The sequence below is a fragment of the Perca flavescens genome, chromosome 15, assembly GCF_004354835.1.
Source record: "Perca flavescens isolate YP-PL-M2 chromosome 15, PFLA_1.0, whole genome shotgun sequence".
NCBI classification, from domain to species: Eukaryota; Metazoa; Chordata; class Actinopteri; order Perciformes; family Percidae; genus Perca; species Perca flavescens.
Window position 1 is genome coordinate 9,770,927 of NC_041345.1, and position 18,403 is coordinate 9,789,329.

General features: G+C 42.8%; 1 protein-coding gene across 1 annotated transcript in view; it reads left to right on the forward strand.

Annotated features, from left to right (window-relative positions):
• The window catches only part of LOC114569635 (Na(+)/H(+) exchange regulatory cofactor NHE-RF2), a 38,743-nt gene extending 21,045 nt beyond the window's left edge, over window positions 1-17,698 (forward strand). The window contains exons 3-6 of the mRNA XM_028599594.1: window positions 2,183-2,410; window positions 13,346-13,499; window positions 15,333-15,451; window positions 15,566-17,698. Of these exons, the coding sequence (XP_028455395.1) occupies window positions 2,183-2,410; window positions 13,346-13,499; window positions 15,333-15,451; window positions 15,566-15,724 (660 nt within the window). The 3' untranslated portion in view covers window positions 15,725-17,698. The remainder of the gene's footprint in view (window positions 1-2,182; window positions 2,411-13,345; window positions 13,500-15,332; window positions 15,452-15,565) is intronic.
• Window positions 17,699-18,403: the final 705 nt, after the last annotated feature.

Genomic DNA, 18,403 nt, shown 5'->3' on the forward strand with positions numbered 1-18,403 from the left:
TTCTCACCTAGCTGTCCTATCCATTAAAGGTGAAAAAAACACCCCAAAAAAATACTTTTGAACCAGGAGTCTCTGTCCTTTACACTTTTACACATAGGTCAGACATCTGCATACACCAACCATCAGTAGGGAGCCAAGAACACATACAGTGGTGTTATCACCCTCCATCACTGACAGGAACTCACACAATTGAGCTTGTACAGATCAAACCCACGGCACAAAAAGAGTGTCCAAAATGCACACAACTGTCAAAGACTGAGACTTCAAGAGATGGCACAGGCCCCAGGGGGTGATTAGTGGGGTTATTGAGAGGCAGTCCGAGGTTAGATTGGCAGACACTTGCGTCTCCCCCACATAATGACTCCCAGCTGTGCTACTTTTACTGTTTATGTTAGACGAGTTCCACTCCAAACTCTTTTCCTTCCCATGGTGGCTAACTGGAAACTTCTCTCATCTCGATTTTTCTGAACCACTCTGTTTATCTGTCGGCTGTATATCTCTGGGCTCTACATACTCTTAACTGCACTGTTTCTTTTCTTGAATTCTCTTACTCAATCCTCTCGCTGCATCTAATTTTCTATCCCTCCCACTCACACTCTCCCTCCTTGTTTTTTCTCTTCCTCCTCTCTGCCATGTTTCTCCTTTGCATAGATCCCAGGATGCTAATACATTTAATTGTAAATTGATTTTTCTCCCCCTTGGAAGATCTAACCCAGCTGCTCAATCCAAGCACTTCCTTTCCAGCCTTGGAAAGGAGGATCTTAAGGGATTCATGAGAGTTGTTGCTCGCTCTCTCTCTCTCTCTCTCTCTCTCTCTCTCTCTCTCTCTGTCTCTCTCTCTCTCTCTCTCTCTCTCTCTCTCTCTCTCTCTCTCTCTCTCTCTCTCTCTCTCTCTCTCCTTCCTTCTCAGGGCAAGCTGCCTAGATTGTCGCTAGCCGAAAGAAGAATTCAGTGCCTGAAATGAAATTATATGTTGCCATCTGTGTTATTTTTTTATACAGTGTTGAGGTAGATTTGCAGGCACTGTTCTGGTGACCGAGGCTCAGCCATGATTTCTAACATGCATTTGCAGTAATCACAAGAATGTTGAAGGGGAGTTAGTCAAAAGTTTTTTTTTTAAAGCTGTCCTCTTTCTTTCTGTCAGAATAAATCATAAACCATCTTCCCCTCTACACACCACAGTACTTGCTTTGTTTCGCTCTCGCTCTCTCTCTCTCTCTCTCTCTCTCTCTCTCTCTCTCCCCCTGCCCACATACTCCATATGTATTTTTAGCAGGCACAAGCTGGACCATGATGGTAGCTTCACATATCCAGTGAAAACAATAGACTTCTCATGTTGCGTAATACGATTGCAGGTCTGTCCTGTGCACACAATATGTGCACCGTATGTAGACTCATATTTGGTCACCCAACACCCACTCTACCTGTCCGTTACCTCACAGATGATATCAGCTGAGGTTACAGGGCTGGCAACCAGTTGTCATCCGTCTCATTGCACATTTTCTTCCCGATGCGTAGGTGGTAAATCAGTGTGATCACACTGTAGAGCTCATGGCACAATTAAACCGGTTCTATAAATGTCTTCATCCAGCCAGTTGGAGCTGTCAGTGATATGCTGCAAATGGACAGTTTCATTCCAAAATAAAGTACACTCTAATAAAATGTGACATCTACTGTATGCAACGACTGAATGACACAAAATGAATGCACATAATTAATCTGTATCAACAAAAAATGATGTGCAAGTAATAGTTAATTACTTGCACATCATTCTTATATAGATATATATATATATATATATATATATATATATATATATATATATATCCTTTACAATACAGTAATCATTAGTACCTTGAAGTGACACTTCACCCACATGGTCTTGTATGAAACATTCACCCTACAAGCTTAGTGATGACACAACTGTGTGTTTTAGTCACCTGCTGTGTTCCCATGCCCTGCAGACAGCAGAATGCCTTGCCCAATCTTTCTACATATGCTGCACAATTTAAACATCTTGTATAGGCCTTTAAGTAATATAGAAACCAATCTCTCTATTGAGCTCTTGTGGTTTCTTCTACACAATGTCTTTGTCATCATAAACTAATGGATGAACCTTTGCATTGTTTATATATTTTACCTGTATAAAAGACAAGTACACACTTTTCTCACTCTCTTCCAGGAGGCTCCTGCCCAGGCTGTAGCCCACACCCAGCCCCAATCCCAGTCACGGCCCCAAGTCGACCAGTCCGAGCTTGTTCCACGTCTGTGCCACCTGCTGCGGTCTGACACGGGCTACGGCTTCAACCTCCACAGTGATCGGTCCAGGCCCGGACAGTACATCCGCTCCTTGGACCCAGGATCACCTGCAGACCACGCCGGGCTCCGGCCACAAGACAGGCTGATTGAGGTAGGACGGAGGAGCTTGGATGGAGTGTCAGGGTATGAAAGTATAATGCAATCCGATACAGTAGTCCTGCAGTAAATCCTACCTCTGTTTCAGTTTTTGTTGACACTGTCAGATTCAACTTTCTTGTACTTTTAGCTTACAGTGTTGTTTTGGACTGCATTACAGTTGGTGTGTATGAATGTGGAATGTAAACAAACAAAAGTTTTTCAGATATGAACAGATTTTGCCCTTTGATCAAATACAAACAGTATCAGAATTTTTTAAGTAATATTCGTCCTCCTGGATAGGGGTTGGACTCTTTTCTTCTCCGGAGTTGCCCAGGGTGTGAGGCGCCGGGCGGGTGTGGGGATACTCACAAGCCCCCTGCTGAGCGCCGCTACGTTGGAGTTTGGACGAGAGGGTCGCCTCCCTACGTCTGCGGGTTGTGGGGGGGGGAACTCTGACTGTTGTTTGTGCATATGCACCAAACAAGAGTTTGGAGTATTCGGCCTTCTTGGAGACCTTGACTGGAGTCCTGCATGGGGCTCCAGTGGGGGACTCCATAGTTCTGCTGTGGGACTTCAATGCGCATGTGGGCAATGATGGAGACACATGGAGAGGCGTGATTGGGAGGAACGGCCTCCCTGATCTAAACCAGAGTGGTTGTTTGTTGTTGGACTTCTGTGCTAGTCATGGATTGTCTATAACAAACACCATGTTCGAACATAGGGATGCTCATAAGTGTACGTGGTACCAGAGCACCCTAGGCCAAAGGTCAATGATCGATTTTATAATTGTTTCATCTGATCTGAGGCCGTATGTTTTGGACACTCGGGTGAAGAGAGGGGCGGAGCTGTCAACTGATCACCATCTGGTGGTGAGTTGGGTCAGAGGGTGGGGGAAGACTCTGGACAGACCTGGTAAGCCCAAACGGGTAGTGCGGGTAAATTGGGAACGTCTGGAGGAGGCCCCTGTCTGACAGACTTTCAACTCACACCTCCGGCGGAGCTTTTCGTGCATTCCTGTGGAGGCTGGGGGCATTGAACCCGAGTGGACAATGTTCAAAGTTTCCATTGCTGAAGCTGCGGCGAGGAGCTGTGGTCTTAGGGTCTTAGGTGCCTCAAGGGGCGGTAACCCACGAACACCGTGGTGGACACCGGTGGTCAGGGAAGCCGTCCGACTGAAGAAGGAGTCTTTCCGGGATATGTTATCCCAGAGGACTCCGGAGGCGGTTGCAGGGTACCGAAGGGCCCGAAGGGCTGCAGCCTCTGCCGTGAAAGAGGCAAAGCAGCGGGTGTGGGAGAAGTTTGGAGAAGACATGAAGAAGGACTTTCGGTTGGCACCAAGGTGCTTCTGAAAAACTGTTCGCCACCTCAGGAGGGGGAAGCGGGGAACCATCCAAGCTGTGTACAGTAAGGATGGGACACTGTTGACCTCAACTGAGGAGGTAATAGGGCGGTGGAAGGAGCACTTTGAGGAACTCCTGAATCCGACTAATACACCCTCTATGTTAGAGGCAGAGCTGGAGGATGATGGGGGATCATTGTCAATTTCCCAGGTGGAAGTCACTGATGTAGTCAAACAACTCCACAGTGGCAAAGCCCCTGGGATTGATGAGATCCGTCCAGAAATGCTCAAGGCTCTGGGTGTGGAGGGGCTGTCCTGGTTGACACGCCTCTTCAACATTGCGTGGAAGTCTGGGACGGTGTCAAAGGAGTGGCAGACCGGGGTGGTGGTTCCCCTTTTTAAAAAGGGGGTCCAGAGGGTGTGTGCCAATTACAGGGGTATCACACTTCTCATCCTCCCTGGTAAAGTCTACTCCAAGGTGCTGGAAAGGAGGGTTTGGCCGATAGTCGAACCTCAGATTCAAGAGGAACAATGCGGATTCCGTCCTGGTCGTAGAACAACGGACCAGCTCTTCACTCTCGCAAGGATCCTGGAGGGAGCCTGGGAGTATGCCCAACCGGTCTACATGTGTTTTGTGGATCTGGAAAAGGCGTATGACCGGGTCCCCCGGGAGATACTGTGGGAGGTGCTGCGGGAGTATGGGGTGAGGGGGTCTCTTCTCAGGGCCATCCAATCTCTGTACGACCAAAGTGAGAGCTGTGTCCGGGTTCTCAGCAGTAAGTCAGACTTGTTTCAGGTGAGGGTTGGCCTCCGCCAGGGCTGCGCTTTGTCACCAATTCTGTTTGTAACACTTATGGACAGGATATCGAGGCGTAGTCGGGGTGGGGAGGGGTTGCGGTTCGGTGGGCTGGGGATCTCATCGCTGCTCTTTGCAGATGATGTGGTCCTGATGGCATCATTGGCCTGCGACCTTCAGCACTCACTGGATCGGTTCGCAGCCGAGAGTGAAGCGGTTTGGATGAGGATCAGCACCTCTAAATCTGAGGCCATGGTTCTCAGCAGGAAACCGATGGAGTGCCTACTCCAGGTAGGGAATGAGTCCTTACCCCAAGTGAAGGAGTTCAAGTACCTTGGGGTTTTGTTCGCAAGTGAGGGGACAATGGAGCGGGAGATTGGTCGGAGAATCGGCGCAGCGGGTGCGGTATTACATTCAATCTATCGCACCGTTATGACGAAAAGAGAGCTGAGCCAGAAGGCAAAGCTCCCGATCTACCGGTCAGTTTTCGTTTCTACCCTCACCTATGGTCATGAAGGCTGGGTCATGACCGAAAGAACGAGATCCAGGGTACAAGCGGCTGAAATGGGTTTCCTCAGGAGGGTGGCTGGCGTCTCCCTTAGAGATAGGGTGAGAAGCTCAGTCATCCGTGAGGAGCTCGGAGTAGAGCCGCTGCTCCTTCGCGTCGAAAGGAGCCAGTTGAAGTGGTTCGGGCATTTGGTAAGGATGCCCCCTGGGCGTCTCCCTAGGGAGGTGTTCCAGGCACGTCCAGCTGGGAGGAGGCCTCGGGGAAGACCCAGGACTAGGTGGAGGGATTATATCTCCACCCTGGCCTAGGAACGCCTCGGGATCCCCCAGTCAGAGCTGGTTAATGTAGCTCGGGAAAGGGAAGTTTGGGGTCCCCTGCTGGAGCTGCTCCCCCCGCGACCCGACACCGGATAAGCGGATGAAGATGGATGGATGGATTCGTCCCTTAATTTACAGGCCGTCTCAAGAGTGGATGCAAAATTGGGGAGGGAGCTTTTCAGATTTTTGTCAATAGCTTTTTCATTTTAATTTCATAAGCGCTTCAATTTAGCTTTATTTTTTATTTGGACTTCCTGCAACTTAATAGCCTGACAAGCCAGACCCACATCAAGATGTTGGGAACTCACCATTGACAGGGCTCAATCCGAGGGGCAGGATAAACGGTTGTCTTTCAAATTCTGCACGCAATAGGATAGCGCTTTGTTCTTTTCTCAAAGAAAAGCTTAACTCCAAGTCTTCCACAAGACCGCTGTTCCCAGCAGCAGCAGCCATAAGCCCGACCACCGACTCTATACACGATGTGATTGGCCTGACCAGAGTTTGGTTTTTCCAGCTCGCAAGTCAACGGAGAGTGCCTAGACCCCCCTGGTTGCAAATTAAATTTGCTGCCGCTAGAGTGCGTCTAGATTTCTAGGCTAGCAACTTAATGCACATCTTACTTTTTTATTTTATATTATTAGTATTCATTATGACAAAATTAGCTATCATGGCCCGTTTTTGTCAACACTATCTTCTCATTTAATATAGATGGCAATACAAAAATCATTTAACACACAGCTAAGCGATGTAAATGATTTCTAACAACTTCTTCTGGAAACCCAAATACAGATACAAATACAGATGTTTATGAGACTGGGTGGTGGAGCAGTTGAAAATGTGGGCTTAGTAAGAAGTCAACAGGGTCAGGGGAACCTGATAAGCTGGAAGGAATTTCAATAAGTACTCACAGTAAAGGTGAGTGAGTAAGTGAGTGTTTTCATGCATACATGCACTTGGCACAGTAGACCCCGGCAGAGGAATGAGGAGATTGTAACAAATGTGCACACGCTAATGAGGTGATTATTGATAAATGATTCTGGGTTAGTCTGGTACATGTCAGAGAATAATATGATTGACCAGGTGTGAGAAAATCCCTCAAGAGGCCTCTTGTAGCCCTTCATGTTGCCACTTTGGATAATCATGGTTTTTCTGTATCTTTGTAGGTGTGTTTGAACTGTATATGCGTGTTGCTGTGTGCCTACACTCCTGATTTTGCACATGTGCCCACATTTCCACACAGCCATCCAATCCATTACCTTTAAATAAATCTACATGTACGCTTGAATGACCTTTACTTCATGACACACCAACATGCTGCGCTGCCAGTGCAGGTAAAGAAGCTAGAAGTCGACAGATGTCTTTGCGCGGTGTTTTCATATAAACTGATTTATTTTTGTTAATTTAAACACAAAAAATGTATGTACCATAGATGGAGAACACCTGAATGCACCACCTTATTGGAGAGTAACTAATTCTAACAATATAGCACAAATAAAAGTCTGTTGACGATTATTAATATATAAACTCATCATGATCAACTATACAGAGTGCTTTATCACTCAAATGTTTTACACTGGTCCAAAAAAAGTAGCCGGACTTATCATTAATTATAGTGTGTTCCAATTTTAGAACAAAGCCGTTAGGAGAGTCTAAAAACTTTAGTCAAAAGCTACAAAAAAGTTTGGGTTAGACTTTAGTTGAAGGTATCTTAAGAGTGACATGACACTGTCATGAACGTGTCATAAACATTATAAACAAGTCATAAACGTTTATGACGCATCTACCAACGCTACTCTCATTAAGTGTCATTCGGTTTTTGTCATGACAAGTTAGGGTTAGAGTTAGGGTTAGGGTTCATGTGTCATGACAGTGTCATGTAGATTCCTTCAAGTAAAGTGTTACCAAAGTTTGCAACAGTTATCGAATACAGATGTGACCCCATGTACACATACTGTCACAACTGTAATTAAAATGGCAGGAGTCACACTTGTGTCTGTTGCCCGGCCCGTTTCTAAAGATAACAGGACCTAAAGCCTGGACTCAATCTTCACTGTGTGTCAGCCTGGAGAGAGAGAGAGAGAAGAGGCCGGTGATAGGGGAGAGGAGAGTTGGTTATAAATTAGTCTGATTGCACGGGCTGACAGGGGGAGAGACATGGGGGAGGAGTGTGTTTGTATGTGTTTGTCGCTTCTTATAAAACATAGAGAGATATAGAGGCAGACGTGCGTGTTAAATAAGAGAGGGGGAGAAAGTAGCTGAGAGCGAAGATGCATGCAGGAACAAAAAGGAAGAGAGTTTCCTTCACAAAGTTTCTGTCACAAACAGAAACGCATGCATTTAAGTGGCAGTCACATGAAAGTTAAAGGGTCATTAGTCAATCTCCTAGAAGTCTAGAAGAGGAAATGGTTGACAAAGATCATAGGTGTTCAGTCAGCTTTGCCCAGGTTAAAAAATGATGCTGGCAGTAGAATCAGAATCAGCTTTAATGGCCAAGTACTGTAAGCGGGAACTCATACAGGGAATTTGACTCTGGCTTTTTGTTGCTCTCAAAGTACATACACATAAATAGACATACGGCTAAAAACAACGACAAAGCTAAACATAAACATTACACTGTTTATGTGTTATAACATAATTTTCATTATGAGCAGTTTTTAATCTGAGTGTACACACACAACATTCCCATTCATTCCCATGACCGTTGCCCTCGCTGGCTGTACATCAGGGTCCAGACCAGGCTGCAGAGCAGGCCAAACAGGACCTGATAGTGAGGTTAAACAGACTTCAATTAGGATCTCTCAAAATGTAATGTGCCAAGAAATGTGACGCATGACCTGTGGCTACTTGTTTCCCCGTTTCCAGTCTTTATGTTAACCTAAGCTAACTGGCTGCTACATATTTACCATACAGATATGAAAGTGATATTAACTCCCAAGTCTTAGGTGTTCTAGAGATGGGATCAAATTACAAAGATGATGAATTGTTCACTGTATCTACAGTATCACCAACAATATCAGGTCATAACATTTGATTTTCACATCATAGTGAACTCACTGAATGGAAACCAATTTCTAGATAGGAAATCAATCAAATACTTTATGTTTCTGTTTAGTTTTTTTTCAAAATAAGCTGTAGGCAATATGTAGTTAATGGACTAAAATATGGGTAACGTGAGCGATATGACCAGGACCACCAAGCAGAGCTGCAGTTGTCAAAGTTAAAGTCTGTAAAAAGGCAAAATGTTGCTGATCACACTTCAGTCCTGGCATGCTGATGTACTGATGCTCCACTGGAACATTAGACGGCTGATGAGAGTGTGTGGGAACATCCTGTAGCAGGTCACTGATGACAGTAACAGTCCACCATCTCCCTTCATCTCTCCATGGACAAATAACTTAATGATCGCATTTACATGCACACACACAAATGAAGTTGGAAGGTACTAAAGACAGCATCAAGCCAAATCTAGTTTAATTAAAGGAGCTTTATGTGCATGATGCAGGTTTAAAGCAAATATTTGAATACAAATACATAAAAAAATAAAGCTAAAACTTACTTACTTACTTGCAACTATTTTGATAATCAAAGACTCGTTTACATTAATTTTTGAAACACAACTTCTCCAATGTGAGGGTTTGCCATTATCTGTTTTATGTAATTGCAAACTGAATATCATTGTATTCTGGACTGTTTGTCGGACAAAACAAGAAACTGTCTCCTTGTATGTATTTTCTGGCATTTTAAAGACTAAACAGTTGATTGATTAATCAAGAAAATCGATTGGTTGGTTGCTGCTCTAATTAAGTTATTTCTAACACACACACACACTGTTTGTGTGTGTGTGTGTGTGTGTGTGTGTGTGTGTGTTCACGCGCTGATAATTGTAACCGTTTCTGGCCATGCGTCAAGACAGCGCTTGTGTTATCTGTCAGCAGCCTGTTAGAGAGGCGAACAACCATGACAGATGTCTCTTTCTCACTGTCTTTTTCTTTCACCACGCCCCATTACACTGGAGGTGTATCAGCAGCAGCTAGCGTTGCAAAGGCTATGATGAGAGCTCAGCTTTCTGCCGATGTTTGGCAGAAGCAGTGACACCAGTAAATGCCTCATCAGTCTTTCTGCTCTGCCTGCGCTCAACAGTGCGTACTCTGGACCTCTCACAAACTTGAGGGTGACATCAAAGAACATACGCACTTGGGTTTAAATTCATGGCTGCCCACAAATCAGCTCCACAGTGATTTAACATAAATGTAAATGTCTCTCACACACACATAAAACACACACACACATTTAATCCTACGTTGCTGTCTCACACTTAGTCTATATCCTCAACATTCCACTTCCGGGATTGCTCACGGTCTGCCAGAAAGTCCACTGAATGTCAATCAAATTGAGACAGCAAGCTAGACTATCTGTTCAAGCTGAGTTTTGAACTTCTGAACGTACACGTTCCACCAAAATAAGTTCCTTCCTGAGCGGCCCCGCTCGGCGCTTAGCACCGCCCAAGACGATTGTGATTGTGTTTGGTTTAAAGAAATGCCAATAAACCAGAGCACGTTTTTCTCCCATCCCGGATTGCTATGTGGACTAGCCAGACCCTCCTCCGCAGCACTGTGGAGGAAGGTCTGGCAATGCCAGACTGTCTCACACAGGACTCACTATGTGTTTACCTTAACATAGCCAACATAGAAATGTTTTAAACCATGCTAGCAGAATGGCTCTAGGGATGATAACGTCGGTCTGTCCACCACTTTGGTCCAGATTGAAATATCTCAACAACTACTGGAGGGATTGCCATGAAGGTCTATAATCCTAATGGCTTTGGTGATCCCCTGCAGTTTACCCTGCATCACCAGCATGGCACCTTTTTTGACTTATCCAGTATAATATATTGTGATGTTTGACGATGTTTTTCCTCTACGAGGTTCACAATTTACCTTCTTAACATCAGAATGTTAGCATTGTCATTGTCACTTGTTAGCATTCTGACGTTAGCATTTACAGTAGCTTAAAGCACCCCTGTACCTGAGTACAGCTCACAGAGCTACTGGCATGGCTGTAAAGTCTTTGGTTTTTTTCTTTTTTATTGATATTTTTAGCAGCCAATTAAGTAACAAGTAAGTACATTCACAAATTACATGTGCACCACATGCCACATGACATTAGTTTCAAAGTATATCTGTCCTTTTTTGTATCAAATACAGCAGCAGTTCAACCATGTTCACCACATCTAGTAGAACAGACCAGATTTGGTGAACATGGTTGAACTGCTTTATACAGACACCCAGATGATTCTTAGTCTTACTCTAACTGTGGTCAGGTAGGAATCAGCAGGCATTTCATTTCGGGGCATTGACAATGAACAAAGTTAGCGCTGAGACATCACCATTGAATCTTTCTGCACAGAATGAAAAGTATTCTTTCCACTGGAAAAAAAAACCATGACAGCTGTTGTGGGAATATTGTCACTAATTGATCTACCAAATCAGTGTCTGAATTAATTGGGGGCCACAAATAGTTGCTGAATCACGCATTACATATTTATAACAGCTTGTTTAACAATTTCCTGGAGTTTCAACAGGCTTCAATTCCTGTCAACATCTGTCATAATGTGCTTTATGGTCAGTGTGAAAACTGGGCTCATTCAATTTTGTCTCTCTTAGCGAAAGTAAACTGGAGAGCGAAGAGTTAAAAGTCACACATGCTTCATAATCACATATGCGCAGATGCATTTGAAATTGTTTGTTTTGATCATCCTAAGGTTAGTCTGTACCTGCTCTTACAAACATACACACACACAAACCACATTAAACATGTGCCAGTGAACATCAGGTGGTTGGACTATCTATGACTTTGATGAGACACACACACACACACACACACACACACACACACACACACACACACACACACACACACACACACACACTATTATCAAGAGGTTCCCAGAGGAATAGTCCCATGAGAAATAAGCTTCTGTACTGTTCCTACAGCATGTATTAATTAGCACAATGGGCAGAGAGCAGAGTGTATTGTTTTGTGTAGGATGGAGTGTTAATGAAGGGCTGAGAAACATGACACAACACCTGTTGTTGGCCAAATACAAAGATGCTTGTTCTCTCTGTATCAAACTGTCTGTCTGTGTCCATGCCTGACTGATGATGTCTGTTTTTGTGTATGTCTGTCTTATCTGCCATGAGTCCTGGGAAGAGAGGATACATTTTTTTCATGAAGGAGAGGAGAGGAGCTGTTCACATTTTCCATCTGTTGATTCAACTCTTTCTTCGTGTTGTCTTCCTTCAACTCTTACGATCTTGTTTCCCCATTCCTTTCTTCCCCGAAAGACCCATAAAGTCTGTCTCATTGCACATATTTGCCTACAGTTAAATTTCTGCATTAATTTCACCCCATTTTCCTCACCCACAAAGTACATTTTAAGAGTTTCCCTTTCTCTGCTTTACTACGTCCCTTTCTTGTCATAGGCAGTGAATTTTAAACGAATTCCCTCTCAGGACTTGGACACCTGAAACCAACACTATAGCCGGAGCCCAGGAGAGCCATCCATAATTGATTGTGCACCAACACTAACTTGGCATGGTGCAAAGCTACCTGCTTCAGAGGAGCCAAGGTCTAGACAAAGCAGGCCTCCAAATGCATGCAGCATCTAGATAAGCGCAAAAAAATAACAGGCTATGTGTTTTGCTATGGCAATATTGTCTCATAGATGGCCAGTCACATTCGCACATTATGTCGCTTTGTTGGTTTTTTTCTGGCCCTAATGTTTCCTGACTGTTGTAACTCCTTTGAGAAAGTATTTACGAAAAGTCTTCGTTTCTTGTGGTTACTCATAACTTAAAAGCTGCAGGTACAGCTGTCCTAAACGCTTTCCTGAACTGCTATTGCAAGAATTCATAATTCATAACAAGAGTTTGACTAACATTGTGTGGAGAGGTGGAGGCCCTCTGATAGTCATTTTTGAACAGTGTATAATCAGTATGTTGTCCCACGGTTCCACCTACTGGATGAATGAGGTAGCACCGGCCCTCAGTGTGGTATGTCAACAATAAATAAAAATAAATAAAAAAAGAAAAAAGTGATGGGAAGGTTTATTTAAAGGTGATTGTGAACTTAACCAATCAACTGACCTGGAGAGATTTATGTTGGGAAAAACTTTGTTTATAACCCCTAAGCATAAATCCCAATTGACTGGGACCTTTGCTGGAAGTAATGTAGATCGGTTCTGGTTGACCATGCGCACGTTTTGGTATTGAACATATTATTCAGCATTTTTGGGATGTGATATGTTTGAATTCAGTTCAGTACAATTTGAGTCAAAACAAAGCAGCTGATGATAATGCTAGCTACACGCTTACCTGCATACTTACGCACTTTTATCAAAGTTGTATGTCCTAACAATGACACAGAAATTGCTTTCTGACCATATACTATGATTACAAGCTGGTATTATTCAATTTCAATTCAATTCAATTCAATTTTATTTATAGTATCAAATCATAACAGAGTTATCTCGAGACACTTTACAGATAGAGACCACACTCTATAATTTACAATTTACAAAGCCCCAACAATTACAGTAATTCCCTCAAGAGCAAGCATTATAAATGGCTATTGCGACAGTGGCGAGGACAAACTCCCTCTTGGGAAGAAACCTCGGCAGACCCAGACTCTTGGTAGGCGGTGTCTGACGGGGCCGGTTGGGGGTGTGAAGGCGATAATAGTCGCCTTCACAAATTATCTGAACATGCATGTAGTCCAATGAGTCAGTGAAGTAATCACTTTATCAGGCTGTGTTTACCAAGATCTGTGGACATCCACTATAGCTGCCAGAGGACATATAAAATCATTATAAAATGCATGTGTAGTCACTGATGAAGCACCAAGAGCTATAACAGCCAACTTACAAAACCATAAAAAATATCCTTCCTTCCTACCAAAAAAAACTTTTTTTTTGTCTCTGTGTTTTCCAGGTAAACGGTGTGAACGTCGAGGGCATACGGCATGCCGAGGTGGTGGCCTTCATAAAGAAAGGGGGAGATGAGACCTGGCTGTTGGTGGTGGACCCAGACACAGACGAACACTTCAAGACGAGGGGAGTTGTCCCCACAGTCAGCCATCTCAGAGGTAGGACCATACTAACAAAAGACTGTCACATACAGTATAAACATAAACTTTCAGGATGCAACATTGTCAAGTAAGTTGTGGTGATGTCATACTAGAAAGTGATAGCAGTTATTTTACTTCAAATAATTAGGTTGTCAACAAATCTGGGTAACATGAGTTCCATCATTTCTTTAGAAAGTTTCCTGGAAAGAATATTAAAACCCATTTATTCATCATTCATTTCTTTTTGGAAACTTTATTCTCCTGTGTGTTCAGCTGACCTGCTGTGCACTGACTAAACTATTAGAAGTTACACAAACCAATTCAACACTGTCTCGAGTTTTCCTATAATTAGGAACAAATTATATAGTCCTTTCTGGGAAACTTCTAGGAAATTATTAGGAAATTACAGACCTGTAAAGTAAAGCATAAACAAAATGAGGTTACGCTTACTGCACTGTTATTATATATTATTATAATTAGTGGACTTTACTAGAAATTTGCGTGGAAACCCGTTGCCTTAAACCATCTAAGTTTTTACACAAGGTGAAACTTAACAGGTCATGTTGTATTAACACAGAGTGATAAGTTGAAGCAGTGGACAAATCAAGTCTACATTAGTAGTCATTACTAAAAATCATTAGTAAACATATAATTTTTTTCTGGAGTCATGTTGTCTTAAATAAGCATGTTAAAGCTTTAGTGCATAACTTTTAGATATTAATGAACGTCTGTTACATTCATGCCATTCGTTGCCGAATGAGTGGATACAAAGCTAATTAAGACTATCAGCTCCACACAACTCTCTCTGTATTTCTCAGTATGGCTATGTTCAGAAGATTGTGGCGTCCGGCGACTTTGCCGCAAAGTGAAGATAATTACCTCTTCTGAAGAGTCCATCATGTTTTTTTAATCCTCCACGTCCTTGCATACTAGCAACTGCGTGGAGGAGGGGTGGGGGCGCGATCACGGAAGGCTGTTTTAATGTGGACGCCCCAACAGTGTTGTTGTCATTACTTCGAATTCCTCATGGGGTAGACAGAAACTAAATATGCAAAGAAACATTACAAATATAATACATTAGGACCCCTACTAAAGCATTAATTTGTTTACATAAATATTGTTTTTTCCTTTATGTCAGTATCATTTCAGGAATATTGTATTCAATACACTTCTCCATAAAAGCAGAAAGGAAACCAATTGGCATTAACATTGAATTCATCCAATGTACCGTGTTGCATGATGAGAGTCATACAGGAGTTCATGATTTTCAATCTGTGCAAATATCGTAATACACCCCCCCCTCCCCTACGGATCTCGGTCATGTACATGAACCCTAAATCTACCATACAAAACTAAAGCCCAGATAACATAAATGCACACCCAAAACATTAACAGAACATTATAAAAAACACACTTTAACTAGGACAGAAACTGTTCAGAACGTATCTATTTTTTCCCATTAGCCTTTGCACCGCTTCAGCACAGAACAGTTTAAATGACCCCGCCCCTCCCATACAGAAACTTAACATCCTTAGATATCTCTGCTTGATATGATCTGTGCACTGCATACTTAAGCTGATTGTTACAAATAACTAATGTGATTTAGTAATGAATAAGGTTTTTAAGAAAACATGAAAGAATAAGTCGTGACCACTAAGTTAGAGGAAAGTGTTGCTCTCTACTCATGAAACATTGTTGGACCATAAAGTACATTACAACAAAGCTTTAAGACTTTCATATGTTAAATGAGATCCCATTCCTTTGAATATGAACTATGTATAAAGATTATTAAAACAACACTAGTGTAAAACAACAATCTGGGCTTGTTTGTTTGTTTGTTTGTTTCCACAGACTATGATGGTCCATCCATATCCAACGGCTCCCACAACCCTCAGATCAACGGCAGCTCCACCACACAGTCCATCAGGTCCACGCACTCTGACCTCAGCGGCCAGGGCAACAGCACACAGGTGAGTGTGAGCATTTGTGTATGGTGCTGTGTTTGATCTTTGGTGTTCACATGAAAGTCAGTACCCTGAAGCCTTCTGTCTGTCTTTCCGTCTTCAATAATATCTCCCGTCTAGCTGGCGGACGATGAGGGCGGCCGGCTGATGGACCCGTTCGCTGAGATGGGCCTGAGCGCTACGGCAGCAGAAGAAAAGATGAAGGTCCATGCCAAAGAAAAGAAGAGGGCGCCGCAGATGGACTGGATGAAAAAGTACGAGCTGTTCAGCAACTTCTGAGATATTCCCCTCCAAGGACACTGCAAACAACCAAAGGACAGAGATATGAGCTCTCTGCGTGAAGAGAAAGAACCAAGATCCACCATACAACCGAAGATATTTTGTTCCTGGAATTAAATGTGACAAAAGAAAAAAGTTGTGCTATGGATTTCACTTTTTAAGCCACTTCAGAGACCCTTTAAGAGCTTCTTTTCCCTCTTCCACGTACAACATGAAGAAAGTGCTGACTGCAGAAACTGTGTATACTTAAAATCACACTGTTCAGAAGCAATAGCATCTTTAAACACTTCTGTCAGGTGGGAATGTTGCAAACAAGTTTTCACAAATGTACCTACATCCCTGTCACTTAAATCATCCCATTCTCCCCACTCCTAAAGGTCTTGTTTCAAACAAATGAAGGAGACAGTTATTTTTATATTTAAAAAGTATAAACAATTATAAAAAGAAAACAGTATCCCATCATCATGGACTGCATTTGAAAGAGTTGTATGGACATTGTGACAAAAATGATTGTGGACATTGTAGGAGTTTGGGGTCATTAGTTAGGGGAAGCCCAAAATTGGCAGAAGATCACTGTGAAAGAGTTGAGACTCCACCTCCAGCCCATGCAGATGTTTCATAATAATGACTCGCAAAGAAAAGGATGGCTGTGTATACTGGTTGTGTGTAACGTCTCCTACTTGTATATTTCCATACAGTTTATTAGCTGATTATCAAATCAGCCTAAATAATTCCTGTTACTTGTTATTTAGCACTCATTTTAATAATGTACCACCACTAACCTCTTTTCCCAAAGTGCTCCAGTGCACATGTGCATAACAAAGGGAAGCACCACTAACTTAAATGGACAACAATGGAAACTGGAATGTAGACAAAAGGAAAGTTTTCTCAGGTTCAAATGGCACGATGAATGCGTCCTCATTGGAGGAGGCTTAATGTGTACAGTAGAGGGCGAGCTTACAACACAGATAGATAAATGGCACTTAAACTAAACAGAGTAGATCTTTATGCTGGCTGTTTTATTGGGGTTGTGTCAGACTATTTCTTAGTTAGAAGCAGTAACTTCCTGGAGTTGCCACTGGTTGCCTGGCAACAGCTCAAGGCACAAAACTGCAAATTTCTTGTTTTTTCACTTTGTTTTTTGTACGGATTAAACAAACCATATATAAGGTGAGCTTTTGAGGTGCCAGGCTTGCAGTTTCCCCCTGTTTGTAGTCTCTATGCTATGCTAAGCTAACTGGGTGATCGCTATAGCTTCATAATTACCATACAGACACGAGAGAGGTATACATCTTCTCATCTAACTTTCCACCAGAAAGCAAACATGAGTATTTACCAAAAATGTCATACTGTTCCTTTAATTAAATAAGGGCCAAGCAAGAAAGGGGAGTTAAGGCTCAAAGGTGCAGCTGCAGCAGCAGCAGATAGTATGTTGGAGTGAAAAGATGTGATCAGCTACAACATGAGCAGAGTGTGAGCAGGTCGTGGGGCGGAGGGAGTGTAAGAGAGGCTACACAGTGAGGTCAGAGATGCTCTGGAGGATCGAGTGAAATAGACTATGGGAGCCATGGAGCTTATTGAGGATTATTACACACACACAGGAACAGCTGTCATACACACAATGTGTGTGCGTGCGTGCATGCGTGTCTGTGTAGAAGGTATACATGCCGCAATCCAAGCAGTATTTATACAATGTATTACAACAAGTGGGACTGCGAGTTGAGTCGTTTATGTGGACATCTTTTCTTTTTTTTGCACCCATTTACACCCTTACAGAGCCTACACTACCAGTAGTGTCTTGATTCTTCAGTCTGTGTGTGCAGTAGGGCTCACTCTGTACGTTCTGACAGTCACAAAACTCTATGTTACCATGGCTGATGTATCTACAGTAAAAGCATACAGCATATATGGCAGGTTGCATTTTTTCAAGTGTGACAATGACGTTTTTGAACATATTAAATTGTTGTCACCATCTCTCATGCCTTCTCTAGTCTGTCCTGTCTCTCGAATGCTCAGCATTTTTTTTTCATCACTCTCATTTGCTTCACAAGCTCGCACTTTGTTTTGAACCTCTTCATAGACCGAAACTATCTCATTCTCTCACGTACCTCCTTTTTATTGGTCTCCCTGTTACTACAAAATCTCTCATTTCGACCCGCTTCCTCTCTTTATCTCAACCCGCGCTCTCCCTCCGTCTCTCTTGCTAAGGATTATGCCGGTGTACAGTTTCAGTTCTCACAATTCACCACCAGCCAGCTGCTGTGAGCTTGCAGGCCATGCAAAGGTTAAACAGAGGTCAAAAGTATATAGGACAACCGCATGTGTGTATGCGTGAGTGTGTGCATGTGTGTGTGACTGTATTTTTTGTCTGCATGTTCATCCAGTCTGTGTGTAGTTAGTCTTAGAAAGACAGTGGTGGAAGAAGTGCTCAAATGTTTTACTTAAGTAAATGTGATGATAGAATAGTGCAAAAATACTATATTACAAGTAAAAATCTTTCATTTAAAAGTTTAAATCCTACTTAAGTTAAGTTTTATCAGCAGAATGTATTTGAAGTTTTAAATGTAATTGTACTGGTTGGGCAAAAAAATGGACCCTTTACTAAATGTATTATAGAGGTAGAGTATTAGATTTTTAAAACGCACGCACTAATGTATAAGCAGCATTTTACTGCTGTAG